Source organism: Pterocles gutturalis, unplaced genomic scaffold (genome assembly GCF_000699245.1).
Source record: "Pterocles gutturalis isolate BGI_N339 unplaced genomic scaffold, ASM69924v1 scaffold50886, whole genome shotgun sequence".
NCBI lineage: Eukaryota > Metazoa > Chordata > Aves > Pterocliformes > Pteroclidae > Pterocles > Pterocles gutturalis.
Window position 1 is genome coordinate 23,195 of NW_010107432.1, and position 15,324 is coordinate 38,518.

General features: G+C 40.3%; 1 protein-coding gene across 1 annotated transcript in view; it reads right to left on the reverse strand.

Moving 5' to 3' along the window:
- The window catches only part of LOC104472408 (macrophage mannose receptor 1-like), a 32,227-nt gene extending 19,013 nt beyond the window's left edge, over positions 1 to 13,214 (reverse strand). Inside the window, exons 1-14 of the mRNA XM_010088085.1 lie at positions 13,154 to 13,214; positions 11,039 to 11,437; positions 9,674 to 9,847; positions 8,537 to 8,701; positions 8,098 to 8,214; positions 7,031 to 7,174; positions 5,523 to 5,705; positions 5,195 to 5,349; positions 4,219 to 4,332; positions 3,419 to 3,534; positions 2,572 to 2,714; positions 1,949 to 2,172; positions 1,438 to 1,559; positions 594 to 681 (exon numbers count right to left, since the gene is read on the reverse strand). Of these exons, the coding sequence (XP_010086387.1) occupies positions 594 to 681; positions 1,438 to 1,559; positions 1,949 to 2,172; positions 2,572 to 2,714; positions 3,419 to 3,534; positions 4,219 to 4,332; positions 5,195 to 5,349; positions 5,523 to 5,705; positions 7,031 to 7,174; positions 8,098 to 8,214; positions 8,537 to 8,701; positions 9,674 to 9,847; positions 11,039 to 11,437; positions 13,154 to 13,214 (2,205 nt within the window). The remainder of the gene's footprint in view (positions 1 to 593; positions 682 to 1,437; positions 1,560 to 1,948; positions 2,173 to 2,571; positions 2,715 to 3,418; positions 3,535 to 4,218; positions 4,333 to 5,194; positions 5,350 to 5,522; positions 5,706 to 7,030; positions 7,175 to 8,097; positions 8,215 to 8,536; positions 8,702 to 9,673; positions 9,848 to 11,038; positions 11,438 to 13,153) is intronic.
- Positions 13,215 to 15,324: the final 2,110 nt, after the last annotated feature.

A 15,324-nucleotide genomic window follows, 5' to 3' on the forward strand; every position in this document is an offset into this window, starting at 1 on the left:
GGAAAAGGGCATGACCCTTGCATATCATAATGATTCCTCTGTGTATTTATAAGCCATGTTAGTAAGCCAAGAAGTTGTTGCCCTCTTTGTTACCAGAAGAGGTTAAGTTCTCCTGTCAAGCTATCCTGTCAAGCTATAGAAAGGATTATCTAAGTATAGTCCTCTGCCCCTTGGGTTGGTTATCCTGCTCTGATGTTTCAACCTGAGACAATGTATCAGTGCTGCCATATGGACTTGGGCCTTGTAGACCTTGATCTACTTAGACAGCAAGGGCAATAAAGCCCAGCTTGTGTAGACATATAAAATTATTTCTAATAGTAAATAACAAATGGGAATATTGATATTAGTACAACCAGATTTGCTTAGATCAAGAGAGATATTCCATCACCTTTAGTGTTATTTTGTTACTCTAAAATGTTATACTTTATGTATAACTATGAACTACCAAAAGATAAAAACTAATTTCTAGAGTGGAACTGGGTAGTAAAGACTTAAGGTCACTTGCAGTTTGTATAGGAGGAGTTGTGAGAGCTGTCTGCCAAAACATACATGGAAAATCAGCCAAAAAGTGGAACAAGAAATTATTTACTCACTGGTGAGCCATCACTCCATATAAATCCACTGTCAGAGTCCAAGGCACTTAAACCCATCCAGTAAGATAAATGAATATAATCTCTCTTTCTGAATGATTACAAATATAGACAATCAGAAATAGAAATAGAGAAGAATATATATATATATCATTACATTATTCTCAATGTTCTGATGCTTTAAATATCATTTGAGATGGTTATATAAAGTGATCACTCGATTGTCATGTGGGGAAAACCACCCTGGCACTGCACGTGGCAGGAAGCAGTGAAACACAGAGCTTCATGGGAAAGATCACAGGTGTCATGAGTCCACTAAAATGGAGTCAAACAAAAATGTATTTTAGGGTCTTTGTTCCTCCAAGCAGCTTAGGCATCCAAATTCAGACCTATCTGTACTCATAGGCTTGATTTAAACACTTATATAAGCACATGAATAGGTCAGGCTTTCCTTAATCTCCCATTTTTTCCCCTCAACTAAGGAAGGAAAGCAACACAAACTATTCTTTTAATCAAGAGTATTTCGTCTACTGATCAACTACATATAAGCTAAAAAGATTGGTTTTACTGGTTTGAACTAAATGCAGTTGAAACCCATTTTGATGATCCATCAAAATGATCCACATTCAGGTTACTTCAATGCATAGCATCACCTTCCCAGAGGTCTGCCAGGAAACACTGTTGCTCACCTCTTTCTACCCATTTCCCTCTGTCACTTTGCAAGGATATACACTGTCTTTGCAAAGTAGAAATAGATCACCAGAAATTCTTTATGTCTTTCAGAAAGGTCACTTTTAAAATGTTTTTTCTTTCCTATATTTAAACACTGGACTTTACCGATACTTACAACCCAGCTATTAGGTTTTGTTCTTCTTCACTGTGTATACATGCCAGATCTCCTCCAATGGCTCTGCAAAAATCTCTCGCACCAAACCATGTTTGCATTTTCTCCCTTCCTCCCTGAAAAATCTATAAAAAGTGGACAATGAAATACTTTGCTGGGTATTAACAGAAATTTAGAAACAGAATTCTGGGTTTCTATCTTTCTTCTGGTCTCCTGATCTCCAGTTTTATGACTTACAATTTAACTGTGCAACCATAAGCCCACGGTCATCTATTAAATTTGATTATTGCAACTTTGCATTTCCTATTATCTCAGAGTCTCTGTGACTCCAAACTTCAGTTGAACCTATGTACAGCACTTTCCAGCTCTTCCCAGACACATCAGGGGATGGCTGGAGAGATGTTACCACAGACTACCTATCAGACAGACAGGGTGAAATCTACCTTCCATGCATACACGGAACATATTCTCATTTCAAATGACAAGCGTTTGCATTCAGAAATTAAAGACCTACTTTAAAGCAGGAGCTGCTCTGAGGAACAGATTGCCATCCCTCTGGGCACGATGGGAGAGGGGTCGTCGTTGGAGGAGGGGGGGGGGTCACTCCCTCCACCAGCTGCTTGCAGAGAAACATGTTTGTTTCTTCACAATTCAAAATATTCCATAATCCAGCTGAAGTTCCTGTTATCATGGCCACACAGCCTGACTCACTTCCTTTATGAAACAAAATTTTTAAACCTTATTGATAAATAGCTTCATCTTCTCAAAGCATATGCTACTTACTTAAGAGTAACCTGTCCCCACTGTGTTCAGATGCCAATCGCTCACAGTGACTCACATGCATTTCAGTTAAATCATAAAAAGAAATTTTATGAAATTCTTTTTACATTATACTATGAATCACTTATCAAAACCATCGAACAACAAAGAGCAAATGAGACCAACAGACACATGCTGTCCCAGCTGGTCTACTGGAAGGAGTTACCATGATCCCTGATTGAATCCCTCCAGCACAAACAGAAAGTTGCACTGTCATTTCTGCTGCTTTATGCCAGAAGAGTTTCTAAACCACTTTTTAGCTTCCAGTCTCTCACTTCTTGGGTCCCCAGAGCAGGAACTTGGTGGCTCCTGTGGCACCTACCGGGCATTCATGAGTGAAGGTGACCACATCCCCACTGGTCCACCTGAACGTCCCCTGTTCCTCCACGTCTGAGAGACCAATCCAGAAATACTTTGCCGGATTGAATCCAATTACAGAAGTCAAAAAAGCTTGTTCATATCTGTGAAGAATAAGTACCAAACTAATGTATCACATTTTATGGTAATTTGTTCATTTCTTCAAACAGTTCATTGAAGAAAATCTGGTAAAGTTAAGGTGATCTGTTAACATGTGGGAATGTAGAGTGATTCCTTTCTCCTTTTGTACTGCACAAGGAACACCATAAACCAAAAAATTACTTGTATTAATGCATATATGTTATTAATTTTGTATAAATAAGTGATAGTGTTTTACTGAGCTTTATGATAAGGCCTAGATCTTTAAATCTTGTTACTCGGGGGGAAAAAAATCTACTTTTATTCTAAAAAGTGCAAGTTTCCAGATCTGCCTGTTACAAAGAAAAGGCTGCAAAGCTCCAATCCAGAAGAAATAAACAGTTCTATGTATATGTATCTATTTTTATCTCAAAAAGTTTTAAAACAATGTGGTAATTCAGAGTTGTTGGGGGCAGGGTTGACTCAATTTTTTAATTCCTGGGGTCAACAGTGGTGTAGGTATATAGTAGCAAAGGTTTAAATGTTTTTCCTGGTGACATACAAACCTCTGATGTATTTTGTAATACTTCTTCGGTTCTACCATAAATTTTCCAGCAAGGGAGTGGTGCCACATGAGACACTATAAATAACTGCAAAGTACGAAGAGATTTCTGTTTGGACCTTCTGTCCTAGCTGCATGAATGAAAGGACAAGAGTTATGTTTCCATACCTGTCTCTCACAGTAACCAGGTAACTTTTATTTTCTTCACAGATTTTTTTTGCTTCTGAAAACGTTGCTGGCAACTGCCCCATGGAGTAACAGTAAAAGCCATGCTTCATCCAGCCCTGCCAGTGTCAAAGCAGAGATGCACAGAGGAGCTGTCAGATTGCGCAGCATGCCACACTTCCAAAAGCCACATTAATACCATACCCCAAGTCAAAATTAATCTCAGAAATCATGAGAAGAAATGAAGAGGGTGATCAAACATAGCTTTTGTAACCACAGCTCTGTGCCCTGCCCCTTGATAAAGGACATGCAGGGAGTCTCTGCCAGCAGTGAGCCCTGGTTATGGCTTGGAGCTGGCAAGGATGCTCACAGCCACTCTGCAGCTCTTTGGGTAAAGCCTGCTCTGCCTTCTCATTGTGTAACCATAGCTGTCACAAGAGGCTACATACAATCTGCAAAACAATCAGCTCAAACATTCCTGCCTCCTGTGGCAGACTGTTTGAACCAAGAAGGCTGCGTGGGTCCCAAGACCAGTGATAAGAAAAAATACTGACATGCTCTGCAGAGAGTGGCTTTTATGGGTGAAGTGACCAGTCCTGCACTGTTCAAAATAAGCTGATCTGCATTTTGGTTGAATAAATAAAAAAATTCCCCATTAGTCTGAGAAGTGTCCATACATGCAAATTAAGAGTCTTCTAGGGCTCCACCAAGAACAGTCAAAATAATTGACTTCTGTAACAGTCACCATCATGGGAGTGAAAGTAAGATGCAACAACCTTTCGCTGCTTTTGTTTTACACTTACTTTCTGGCAGCCTGGGTAAATAACCTCAGCTTCCCCTGGTTCCTCTGCCAAAGATTTCCTTTTGCAGATGTAACCAAGTTTTGTTTCACAAGCGCTGTCAGCCCAAGATCCATCCTGAGCATGGCAGAAAGAAACGACAAAGAGAAGTGAAATCTAGAGAAAATCCAGATCTGACAGGAATATTCACCATCCTCAGAGAGAACCCTTCTCCCTTCACATGGCTGAGGTGTTTCAGGTCTCTTCCTTGCCCTGGGGCTTTCTCCAAAACTACCAAATAGGCAACATAAAAAAGACAGTGAGGGCCCCATCTCCTCAGAGGTGTGAGGATGAGGGTTACATGCCTTAAAAGTTCAGTGTCTGATGAGAGCAGGAAGGAAACACCCTGTTCCACTTTATTCTCATCAGCGGATTATTTATTACGTTCATGTAACCAAATGACAATAGCAAGGAAATGCTGGATAAACTAAACATAAAATATGAAACATTCATTGCTGAAGTCTTTTTCCATAGTATTATGATATGTCATTTTATGCTGAGTACAAAACAAGTTAGGATTTTTTTGTACCTAATTTTTTGTGCTTCCAGTAATATGAGCCTCCAAAACAGCTCATATATTTAAGGTGGTTTAGGGGAAACATAAGAAAGTCCCTGCTCTAAGAATCATGCTATACAGCTATGAGCAGTCATGTTGAATGTGGGTGACATTACTTCAACCAACTTCAGACAGGAGACATCTGTGACTGTCACAGAGCATTTCAAGTCTCAGCACTGGGCACTGCTTCTGGTGCTCCACCATACACCTTCCTAGACCTGGTCTTCAGTCTCCCTCCACACTAAAATATTCTGTATTAAACCATAAAAACTTTTAAAACCCCTGTCTCTTTTTAATCTTTTTTCATTTTTTTGTCACAGATGTTTTCCTTTTTGGGGACACAAAGGACAAAAGAAAATATGAAAGCAGGAGAGTGATTTTTACCTCTCCCTTCATAACGATGCAGTCTGCCTTATTCCGTGTGTGAGCTGGCTCTCCGTGATGCCATTTGGTATAAACCACAGGTGTCCCATCACTCCATTCAAAATACATTTCAACCTTGAAGTCATTTAGACCAATCCATAGCTCATCATCTGGCTCTGGGAACACAAAGGCAATTGTGGTGTGTCTTCAAAATGGAACAGTCACACCTCACACCCACTTTTGACCGAAGAAGGACTTTTTAAAAGACATTTAAGATCACAATTACAATGATTAAATGAATAGCAACAGTATAATTCCAGATAAAAAAGTGACCTGCAGGAATACTCACTGTACCCAAGCTGAGACACTGTAAAACTGTACTCCTCAATATTATGAATACTCGCCAGCTCTCCATCTACTTTTCTGCAGGAAGACTGGGCTTCTTTCCATATTTTGGGTGTTCTGTAAATTCTATAGCAATGACCTGCATAGGCCATCCATCCCCTGGGGCACTTAACAGGCTTTAAGTCACCTAAAAAATCATTACAAAGAATTAATGAACAGTCCTGTTCAGTGCTTTCTTTAAATCAAAAAGAATATTACCTGAACTGACATGAATTTGAAATACTGGAGTAGATACGGGCAGAGGAGAGAAGTAAAAGTCTGAGGATCACAGAGAGTACAAACAAGATTTTTCCATCTTTATAATGCTGGGAGCTACCAAAGAACTCTTTTATAGGATTAAATAAATACTAAGAAATTTGGCATGTAAACTTGCAGGACACAACTCCGTGTTAAATCTCCCTGCTCTGGGAGGCTCTGAGTACAGCCACATGTTACAGAACAAGGTCTCTTTTCCTACACTGGGACTTTATCTTGGTGAATTTTAGAGAATTTTGTATATTTTTTTCTCTGCAAACACCAGGTACTCAGGAGCCAGTTAGAGCTCCTGCACAGCCCAAATCATATAGCAGAGAGCCCAGACACATGTATGTTATACCAGGCATGCCAGAAATCCCAGCTACACAGAAATGCCGCACACTTTGTTCAACCATTTTTCACTTCTTTGAAGGTTCACATAATCTCCACCTATAAAGTAAACTGAAACACCCAACATCACTGACATGTGATCAGCCACGTTGTCCAATGTTCCTTGTACGTGGTTTTGACCTGTGCAAACTTGCATTCCCCTAAACAACACCCAGGCATGGTTCAGAGCTTAGCACAGGTCAGAAATCAATCCCAGTAAGTTGTCTGGATGCAGACAGAATGTACAAGATGCAGCTATGATGTGCCATTCATTGTCCTAGCCAGAGAATAATCTTATATACTAGCACATATATAGTTGAGTGAGTTACTTTAGAGTTAGTAGTGTGCTGGGAGTACCCAAGAGATGTAACTGCACACCATTTTCTTCACATAGTTAAGACCTTTTCCTCAGGTGGAAAGTGAACCCAATTGGGAAAAGGTGCCAGTCCCATATTCTGAATTTTTCCTTCAGAATAGCGCAAAAAGGGTCAGAGAGAGCAGGGGGAACATGAACTCTAGCTCACATCTTTTTGCAGAACACAACTTTAGTGTGTTTTTCAGAGCACAGGATATTCATCAGTACTTTGTGGTCTGGATAACATAACTAAACACACAATCCTGCCTTCTTTAGTACCCTGGGATCTTTTCAAAATGATGACCAACATCTAGACATCATCTTTAAAATGACACAGAAAATTCTTTTCAGTGTTTGCCCCAGGTCAACAAGTGTAACCCTTTTGTTTTGACAATATGCTGTCATTTCGTATATCGCATCCTCCCAGTATTTCTCACTCACAGCAAAAGTAACCTTTTTTTTGACCAACTTACCAGAGGCAATAGGGGAGAAATCTGAGGAAGAGTTTCTCTTTTGGCAGATATATCCCAGTTTCCGATCACACACCTGGTTTTCCCATTTGCCGTTCCTACCTTGGAAGGTCCCACATATTTTTCCAGATTCCATAGAGGGATTTCCTTTAGGAAAGAGGCACAACATACAGAGAATCCCTCTGTTAACACTAAAAATTTTCACCTCATCACAGGAGGGAACACACAAGTCTTTTGCAGCTGCAAAGCCAGTGGCATATTATTCATTAGAGTGATAATTCCCAAGAGAGGAGATGAGGGAGCACCACTGGAATGGCCAAGAGGGCCAATGTTTCAGACATGAGACTTACTCTTCTCCCATGCACTGCTTAAGAGGAAATTCAGTGTGTTTGAAGTTCTGCAACATGCAGAAAAAACTTTATACAAACAAAGCCTTTATATAAGTTCCTTATGGGGTGGTAGTATTCCAAACAAATCAGCATCCTTTACTGTTAAACACTGGACATAAAATGCAAATTTCATTCCAGAGGAGTGCTCACCCTTTGGATTTCCCTCTAATCACAACAGCTATTATGAAAATACATAATACAACAACATGCAAGACAGTGACTTAGATCCTAAGAAGAGAGTAGAAACTTACTTACTAAGGTAATGTAAATCAGATAAATGTCATAAGCAGTAACTGAGAAAAACAACTGAAAATAGTTTCTATGCAGTGTTTCTCTTAGTTTTTTTCTCTTTTCTTTAAATTCTTTTTATATAATTCTTCATGAGTTTTTTCTTTGCTTTGAATTATGTGTCTGATGAGAAAATTGTAGATGGAAAAAAAATAGAATGAGGTGTAGATACTTCTTTCCTTGGGTGAACTGTCTACTTTTTCTGGGAAATTCAGAATTAATGATGATCCATCTCTGATGTGATCCCTATTACTGTAATATCCCACTTTTCCCATAATCCCTTGTAACCTGTGAAAATTACATGAAATCAAAGGAATTAGGAAACAGGAATATGGGGAAAAGAAGAGAATTTTGGTTCCGACACTGATCATTGTTTCAGGAAGGTGCACTTACCTGGAGCCCAGTTTAGGTATCTGAAAGGACTGCCCCCAATCCATTGCCAGCCACTGTTAAGTGCACTGAAAAGACCAGTCCAAAGCTTCACATTGACACCCAGGTCACTAGTGAGCCCTAAATGGCCAAAAGAAATGAACAGTCAAGTTACTAAATACTTCTGATTTTGTAAGTTATTCAATAAAACTTGAAATAAAACTTCAAGTGTGGAAAAAGTGTCATCGGAGATTTTTTTTAAGGTAGGTTTGATTTTTTCTACTATTTTAATACATTTTTTGTGAGAAAGTGACAAGCTTTTTTAAGAATGTCACTAAGACTTATTTTCATAAGGTCAATGTAAGTATCCAGGTTAAAGCTCTTGGAAGTGACCTGCATTTTAACCATATCCATTAATTTGTTTGGTGTTTTGGGTTTGTGTTTTTTTTTTTTGTTACTTTACCTAATAAATACATTTCTTCATGACGGTCTGTGACACTTAATAATTCTGCATTCTGCTGCTGGCAGCTTTTTCTTGCTTGGTGCCATGTCAAAAGAGACTCTGAGTTTATCTGATAGTGGGTTCCTGTCACAGGATTTGTTTTCCAAAGGTCATTGTGGATGGTGTCTATAAAATATGATCACAGCAACTTGGCAAGATAATCATACATGCTAATGCAGAAAATAAAATCTTCATTGCAGACTAAAACTATGCAACTGCATGATTTACTAAGTTTTACACACAGTTCGCACCACTTATGTACTTTGTCCATTCAATAACACATTAATAACATAAGGTATTATTGATCCTTACAAATCTAATTTTTCTGCATTCATGCTGCTCATTTTAATTTATATAACTCACCTACTTCTCTCCCAGTTCAGCCCACATTAACCCACTCACTGACATATTCCACCCATACATACACATTTCCCTATTCTCCATACAGAAAATCTTGGTCTCCGCACCCATTTCTTGCCTTGGGACCCCTCTTATGCTCTCCCAGACCTCCCAACATGACAGAAAGGATCATTCCCAGTCAGCTGTGAACTGGGGCTGAAGGGGTAGGGTATTTGTGCTGGGGTTACTGGAAAGCTGTGTTGGGTGATTTGTGGGTGTAAGGAGCACTGGAGCACTGAAGGCAGGTACAGGTTACTGCCCATGTCCTACACCCTTCCATTCACTCCAGCCCTCCTGCTCTCTGCCCCATCCTATGATACACCACTGTCTCCTGCTTCCCTATCTCGCCTTCATCATCCGTTGCACTTCCTTCTGCCTTTCATTTGCCCCGACTTTCTTCTCATCTAGTCCTAGGGGCTTTCTCTTCCTTTTTCCATCAGTCCCAGTCACCACCCTCACAATACTCACCACATGTGCCAGTCTTGGGAGCCCTGCAGGACTACTCATCTCAGCTGGAGAAACGGTGAGAGGGAAGAGCAGACTCCTCATTTCGTCATTACCTAGCTCACCAGTGAACTAGTCTAGACAGAACCCAGCTTACTGTCCAATGCTATTTCCACACCCCAAGGAGATTTTGACCATGAGAGTGGATGAAACTTTTGCTTAATGCCTTTCCTGAAATCTTTATAAATAAATTACCTTTTAGTGGACAGTTTCCAAAAAATTGGTCTTTATCAAAATCTGAAGAAGTTGCACACCAGAAAGAGCCTGCATCGTCGCTCTGAGGGATGCACTCAGCGTACCATTTACCATTGAACTTAAAAGGGAACACGCAGGGTGCACCAAAGGCATTTCCTCCCAGTGTATAGACATCTACAGAGAGAAACGTAAAGCAATAGTAGTCAGCTAGTATCAGATGATCACCGCAGTGTTTGCTCATAGGCAGATCTCTGTGGATACACCTCAGTTGTGCAAGAGTTCAGTGCATCAGCACTTCATTACTACATAGTCTTCCAAGGCTGTTGTGACAATTAGAATTAAGACTCTCAGACAACCCTTGATTGCCCCTCAGACTAATTTCTGTCTTTTTCTTTTCATTGCTATCATCTGGACTACTGTGTCAGAGGTGCTCTTGACTCAGTTTCTCCCATTGATGCACCATGATGTTTAGGATCTTTCTTTTTTTCCCCTGTATGGTTAAAGAGGCTTGGGAAGGAGATATCAGACTATTTTTATTGGTCTTCATGAGAGGAAGTTATATCTTCAATTTGCAAGTACGTCTGCTGGGAAGTGAACCTGCCATCTCTATACAGTCTGAGCAAAATTATGGCAAACTTAATTTCAGCTGGAACTACTGTAGGGCACAGCAAAAAATTTCATCCCTTGTTATTTAACTTCCCTAACTGTCATGGTAAAAAGGAGGCTGAACACTTGATCCTAGATGCCCACTCTACATAGTCCAAGAGAGAGAATAATGCAGGAAAAGGAGATCTGACTCTCCAGGGTTCCTTTGTCAGGGTGTTAGGCCTTATTGCACCCTAAACCATTAAAGCACTGTATTTCCTTTTGCTTTTTCCTACTTTTTCCTCTTGCTAGGCCTGGGAAACACAGGTAAACACTGCTAAAAGTGGATCACATCCATGTTAACTAGAAATTAATTCCTTAGAGGTAATACATGGTCAAACCAAGTAATAGCAACAATAAATGCTTAAATATGACACAATCACCATTGTGTCAAATTCTACAAATTGATCAGTCATGTTTCGAAACAGTCATAGATTTCTTCTTGCTGTTGCTATATGAACAGAATTCCCGTTCTCCTATATGATTACATCACAGGCCTTTGTAATTTTATTATTTCTTTTGACAGAATTGCACTTTCCAAGCTATGCAGAAATGTATACAGTCATATTTGCTTTGCATTTCTACATCCTATTTGTAGTCAGCTCTGCTGCTGATGTCACCATAAGAAAAAGGTTGCTGCATGACAAGCAGACTGTGGAACGCTTTGTAAATAGGGGCAGCAAAATTACCTAGAAATAGAGATCAATTTTCAGTACTCACCGTCATAGCGCTGGGAGCACACGCTGTCTGCAGTCCCATGGATTTTCCACCTGCTCCCTTTGCTCACGAATTTGGACAACCTGATTTTCTTCCCCTTCCCTTTGCCATAGTTGACAAATAAATCCTTGCCGTGGGTTGCAAGCATCTCATTCCTACATTCCCACCACTGGAGCTCATTTGTCCTGTTGCAGGATTCCAGTGTGATGGCAGCCTCGTCGTCCTTGCTGAGCACTCCCAGGCACAGCTTGAGCGCCATGCTCAGCAGCTGTGTGGCAGAGACCCACCTGAACCTCTGAAACTCATTGTGCTCGTCACAAGCAGTAGTGATGACAGAGCTAGAGTTTTGAGCTTGGGCACAGAGCTTGCTGTCTTCATTATAGATTGAAAATATTCTGCTCTCTATAAAATAAAATGAGAATGCAAACATCTGAGGAGAGATTTCGTAGCTGGTAAGTCAGTTACTTGTGATTTGACAGTCTGCTACAATAAAAAATTGAACGTACAGAGTATATAGAAAAAGAAATAAAGGGAAGTTCATCATCAAGTATGAAGGATATTCATTAACATGTTCTTAAGATGCAAGCAATACAGAAGCTGAAACTATAGCTCTTCAAGAGAAATTGCTTTTCTTCACATCCCTCCTTAAAGCACACTGTTCTCAAAATGCCATTAAAAAATAACCTATATTAAATTTAATGAGTTCTTCAAAGTTCTATCATCACACAGCATATTAAACAGGCTTTAATTTTGCAAGTAAAAAGACTTCTTGCTTTAAAGTTATTTAAAAAGTTTTATATACTCAAAATTCAACCATTTTTATATTTAGCCAGAATGACACGGTGGTTTTCAGATCATCAAGCAAGTGAGGTATTTTTCATTTTTGGTTAATTATTTTGGAAATTTTTGGCAACTGTGCAAAAAGTTGTTTCTTCACAGAGTGCAACTTGTGAGTTTCTCAGGAGGGAAGCCGCAACTTGCAGCATCATCACTTAAGTTCTGAGCACAGTTAAACTAAGTGACCTAGGTGCCATTAATAGTTACACTTGTAAATAGAAACGTGAAACACTGCACAACAGGGGTTTGTTTCTTAAGACCAACTTCAAAAAAGGGCCACAACTTCAGCCTGCTACAAACATTGACAATTTTTGCAGCTCACTTTGCATCCCACAACTCCCTTCTAAGTGACAGCAACATCATCCAACTCACTCTGCTGTGTCATTGGGCTTTACTGACACCCAAGGTTTCTTGTCAGGGTTGGAAGAGTTAAATGGGGCTTCATAATCCCTCACACCTCAGAGATGCCAGGGAGTAGCTGGAGAGCCTTGGGGATGTTTCTCTAAAAGGCTGTGAGCCTGAACCAGCCAGGTGGCATTTGTCCTGCCACAGCTCTCCTGCTGCAGTGATTCTTCAGAAGGTTAGGAGAGGATGGGTTAGAGCCAACTTTGTCTCATCCAAAAACACGTACACAAGAAATCCTCCTGTAGTGAATTAGATCAGTGTTGGCTAGTCCCTGCTGCCATTCAAGCAATAGCCCTGGACACTCACAGCTGTCTAACTGGGAGCTTCCTGGCGGAAAGAGCTGCAGACACAGCGGCACTTGTTTTCTTCTCAGCAGTAGGAGCGTCTGAAAGCTGTCAGACAGAATCTTTTAAGGTCCTTCCTAAAGCTGTCAGCGTGGAAATGGGATTCCCATATGCAACGATCAGTTTGCCATTGTCTACATGAGCTGTTTAAGAAACTCAAAGCACATATCAATGCATGGTTCTGTGCATGCTGAGAGGACACTGCCCTGTACATCTGAGCTGTTCTAACCTTCCATGGAGTAACTTCAGATCAGCTTTTGTCCACATCCAGCTGGCTGGTTTTCAAGAATCAGCACTGCCTAGGTTATGTCCACATCTGTTGGCGTATTTCTTTCACTCATATACAGCCTTGCAAACTGGGTTAAGAAAACAGAAGGCCTATACAGATGCCACCAAATTTAAGAGCTGAATTAAACTGTTTCAAAGTACATGCTGTGACTAAATCTAAACTCACTGTCCACCAAAGAGGACGTCAGGAAAGCGTGAGAAAGAACTTGCAAACTTCCATACTCAACAGAGGACAAATACTTACCAGACACTCGAAGAGATGAACTAAAGGAACAGAGAAAAATCAGGAGCAGGAAGACAGCCATGGCCAAATGCTTCACTCCCTTCTCCCTGTCACCGCAATTTGATGCTGAAGACCAATCTGTGCCTTGCAAAAAATTTTTCTTCACTGAACCAGATTGACAAATCCTTTTCGTTTTTTAAGACCCGACAGATACAGGAAGTTCTGAGCTGCAAATAAGGAACTGTATCATGTCACATGAGTAATTTTGAAATAATACATTGATGAATAAACTTTGCTTTCTAAGCTAGTTTCTCTAATGTATAAACGTTTTCTCTTCCATGGAAATATAAGATCTAAGAGGTAACATTTTAGTGAGGATTTTTGGAGTCATACCTTAATTCAGGATCATTACTTTTATGAAGAAGGTGACATGAATGTCTCTTTACTGTAAAAAAAGGAAAAAGGTAAGAAAGAAGAGAAAGATTTGTCTATATCAATAAATGATTAAAAAAGCCAGAGCGCAATGCAGTACTGTGAAAAATTGGCTGGAACAGCATGCAAATCAAGTAACCATGACCTTGTAATCAGAGAGGAACAGAATTTCCCATGTCTGCTGTTCCAAGCAAAGAGAAAAGCTGTAGAAAGTAGGACCTGTGTTCTTCAGGAGGCAGCTGTCCCTTCTTTTGCTCCATTCCTAACTGTATGCAGGAGCAATGTACTCAAACTGACAACAACAACTGAGGAAATTCTGAAAAGAGTTCCTAGAACCACACATCTCTAGGAAGAATACAACCTGTAACTGTAAAATTGTGAATTTTCAATTATTGCTAAAGATGAAAACTGAACTCAGAAGGAATACTGCCACATTTTTCATCCCACTAATCTGTGAAAGTTTGCACCCCCTAAAGTGCAAACCCTTCAGGCATTCTGACAAAATTCTGATTTTTACTTTGAAAAACCTCTCTCTTTTATGATAGGTAAAAGCATTAGAAACATGTAGAGGGCAGGGAAGAGAAAACACACTCTCAGGGAATGTTTACATCCCTTTTTGCATATGGTCTTTGAACAATCCCAGTTCCCATATCTTCAGGAGAGTCTGGTTTGGGATAACTTCCTCAATATCGTATTTGCAGTAAGTTTTTCCCTGCAAATTGCTGCTGCTGTCAGCAATGAAAACCCTGGACACCTACATGAAGATGTGGGATCCTGCTTCTATTGTTCTGACTGAGATGGAAATGGGCAACTCACTGGATCTGAAAAGGTACCCAAGGAATTGGAGCAGAGAAAGAATTACAACAGTAAAACAGTGGGACCTTAAGGCCAGCAGGTACAGCTAGACCAAAAACATGGAAAGAATGGGAGCCTGAGAAGAACACTGAGACCCGAGGAAGGTGGGAGGAAAGAGAGGGCTGCCTCAACAAAGCAGCAGATGGTCAATTACTCAGTGAATTATGTCGCATACGCAAAGACAGATGCACTGAAGCTGGAGTAAAACATTCTGGTACCCCCCAACACAGGAGTGCTTGGATCTGCACCCTGAACTTTCCAACTTTCCTTGCTTCCTTGTTCAGGTGCTGCAGATGCCTGGATGGAAAAATATATTCGTATTTATTATTTAGAAAGGAGCAATGTCATGTGGTTCTGCTGTATACAACATCTCAAGCACCTCCAAAGCTACCGGGAGGCAACAAGTACGATTGCAACATGGGAAAAGGAACTAGGTCTGTTCTGAAGAAGGATCAGTGTTTGGTGAAGGACTGTTATTGATGATCTGCTGAGAGAGGCTGAAAAAGAGTAAAGTGTGCTAAGGTCAGTTTCATCTCTGTGTTTCTATGTTTGTCTGAGCAGATGCCATTGAAGCCCAGAGAGTGGGAAAGAAAATCAGAAGACTGCAAAGATGTGTTCCAGCATCTTCCACTTGGCAAGGCATAGCCTGAAATTTTAGAAGTGGCAAGGAAGAAAGGCTGCTGGGTTTTGTGTTGAGTCAGCATTGTTCCTTCAGCAATCTCTGCTCCCAGGCAGGAAGTTACACTCACAGTGTGCAGATTCACCACCTTTTCTCTGAAGTCTGAACTCTTCTGGAGAAAAGGGGAAACGAAATTGAAGCACAAGGGTATCAAGAAACATAGCAACGTGCAAAGAGACAAACCCTTACATGTTATCGAATATTCACAGAATCACAGAATGTTAGA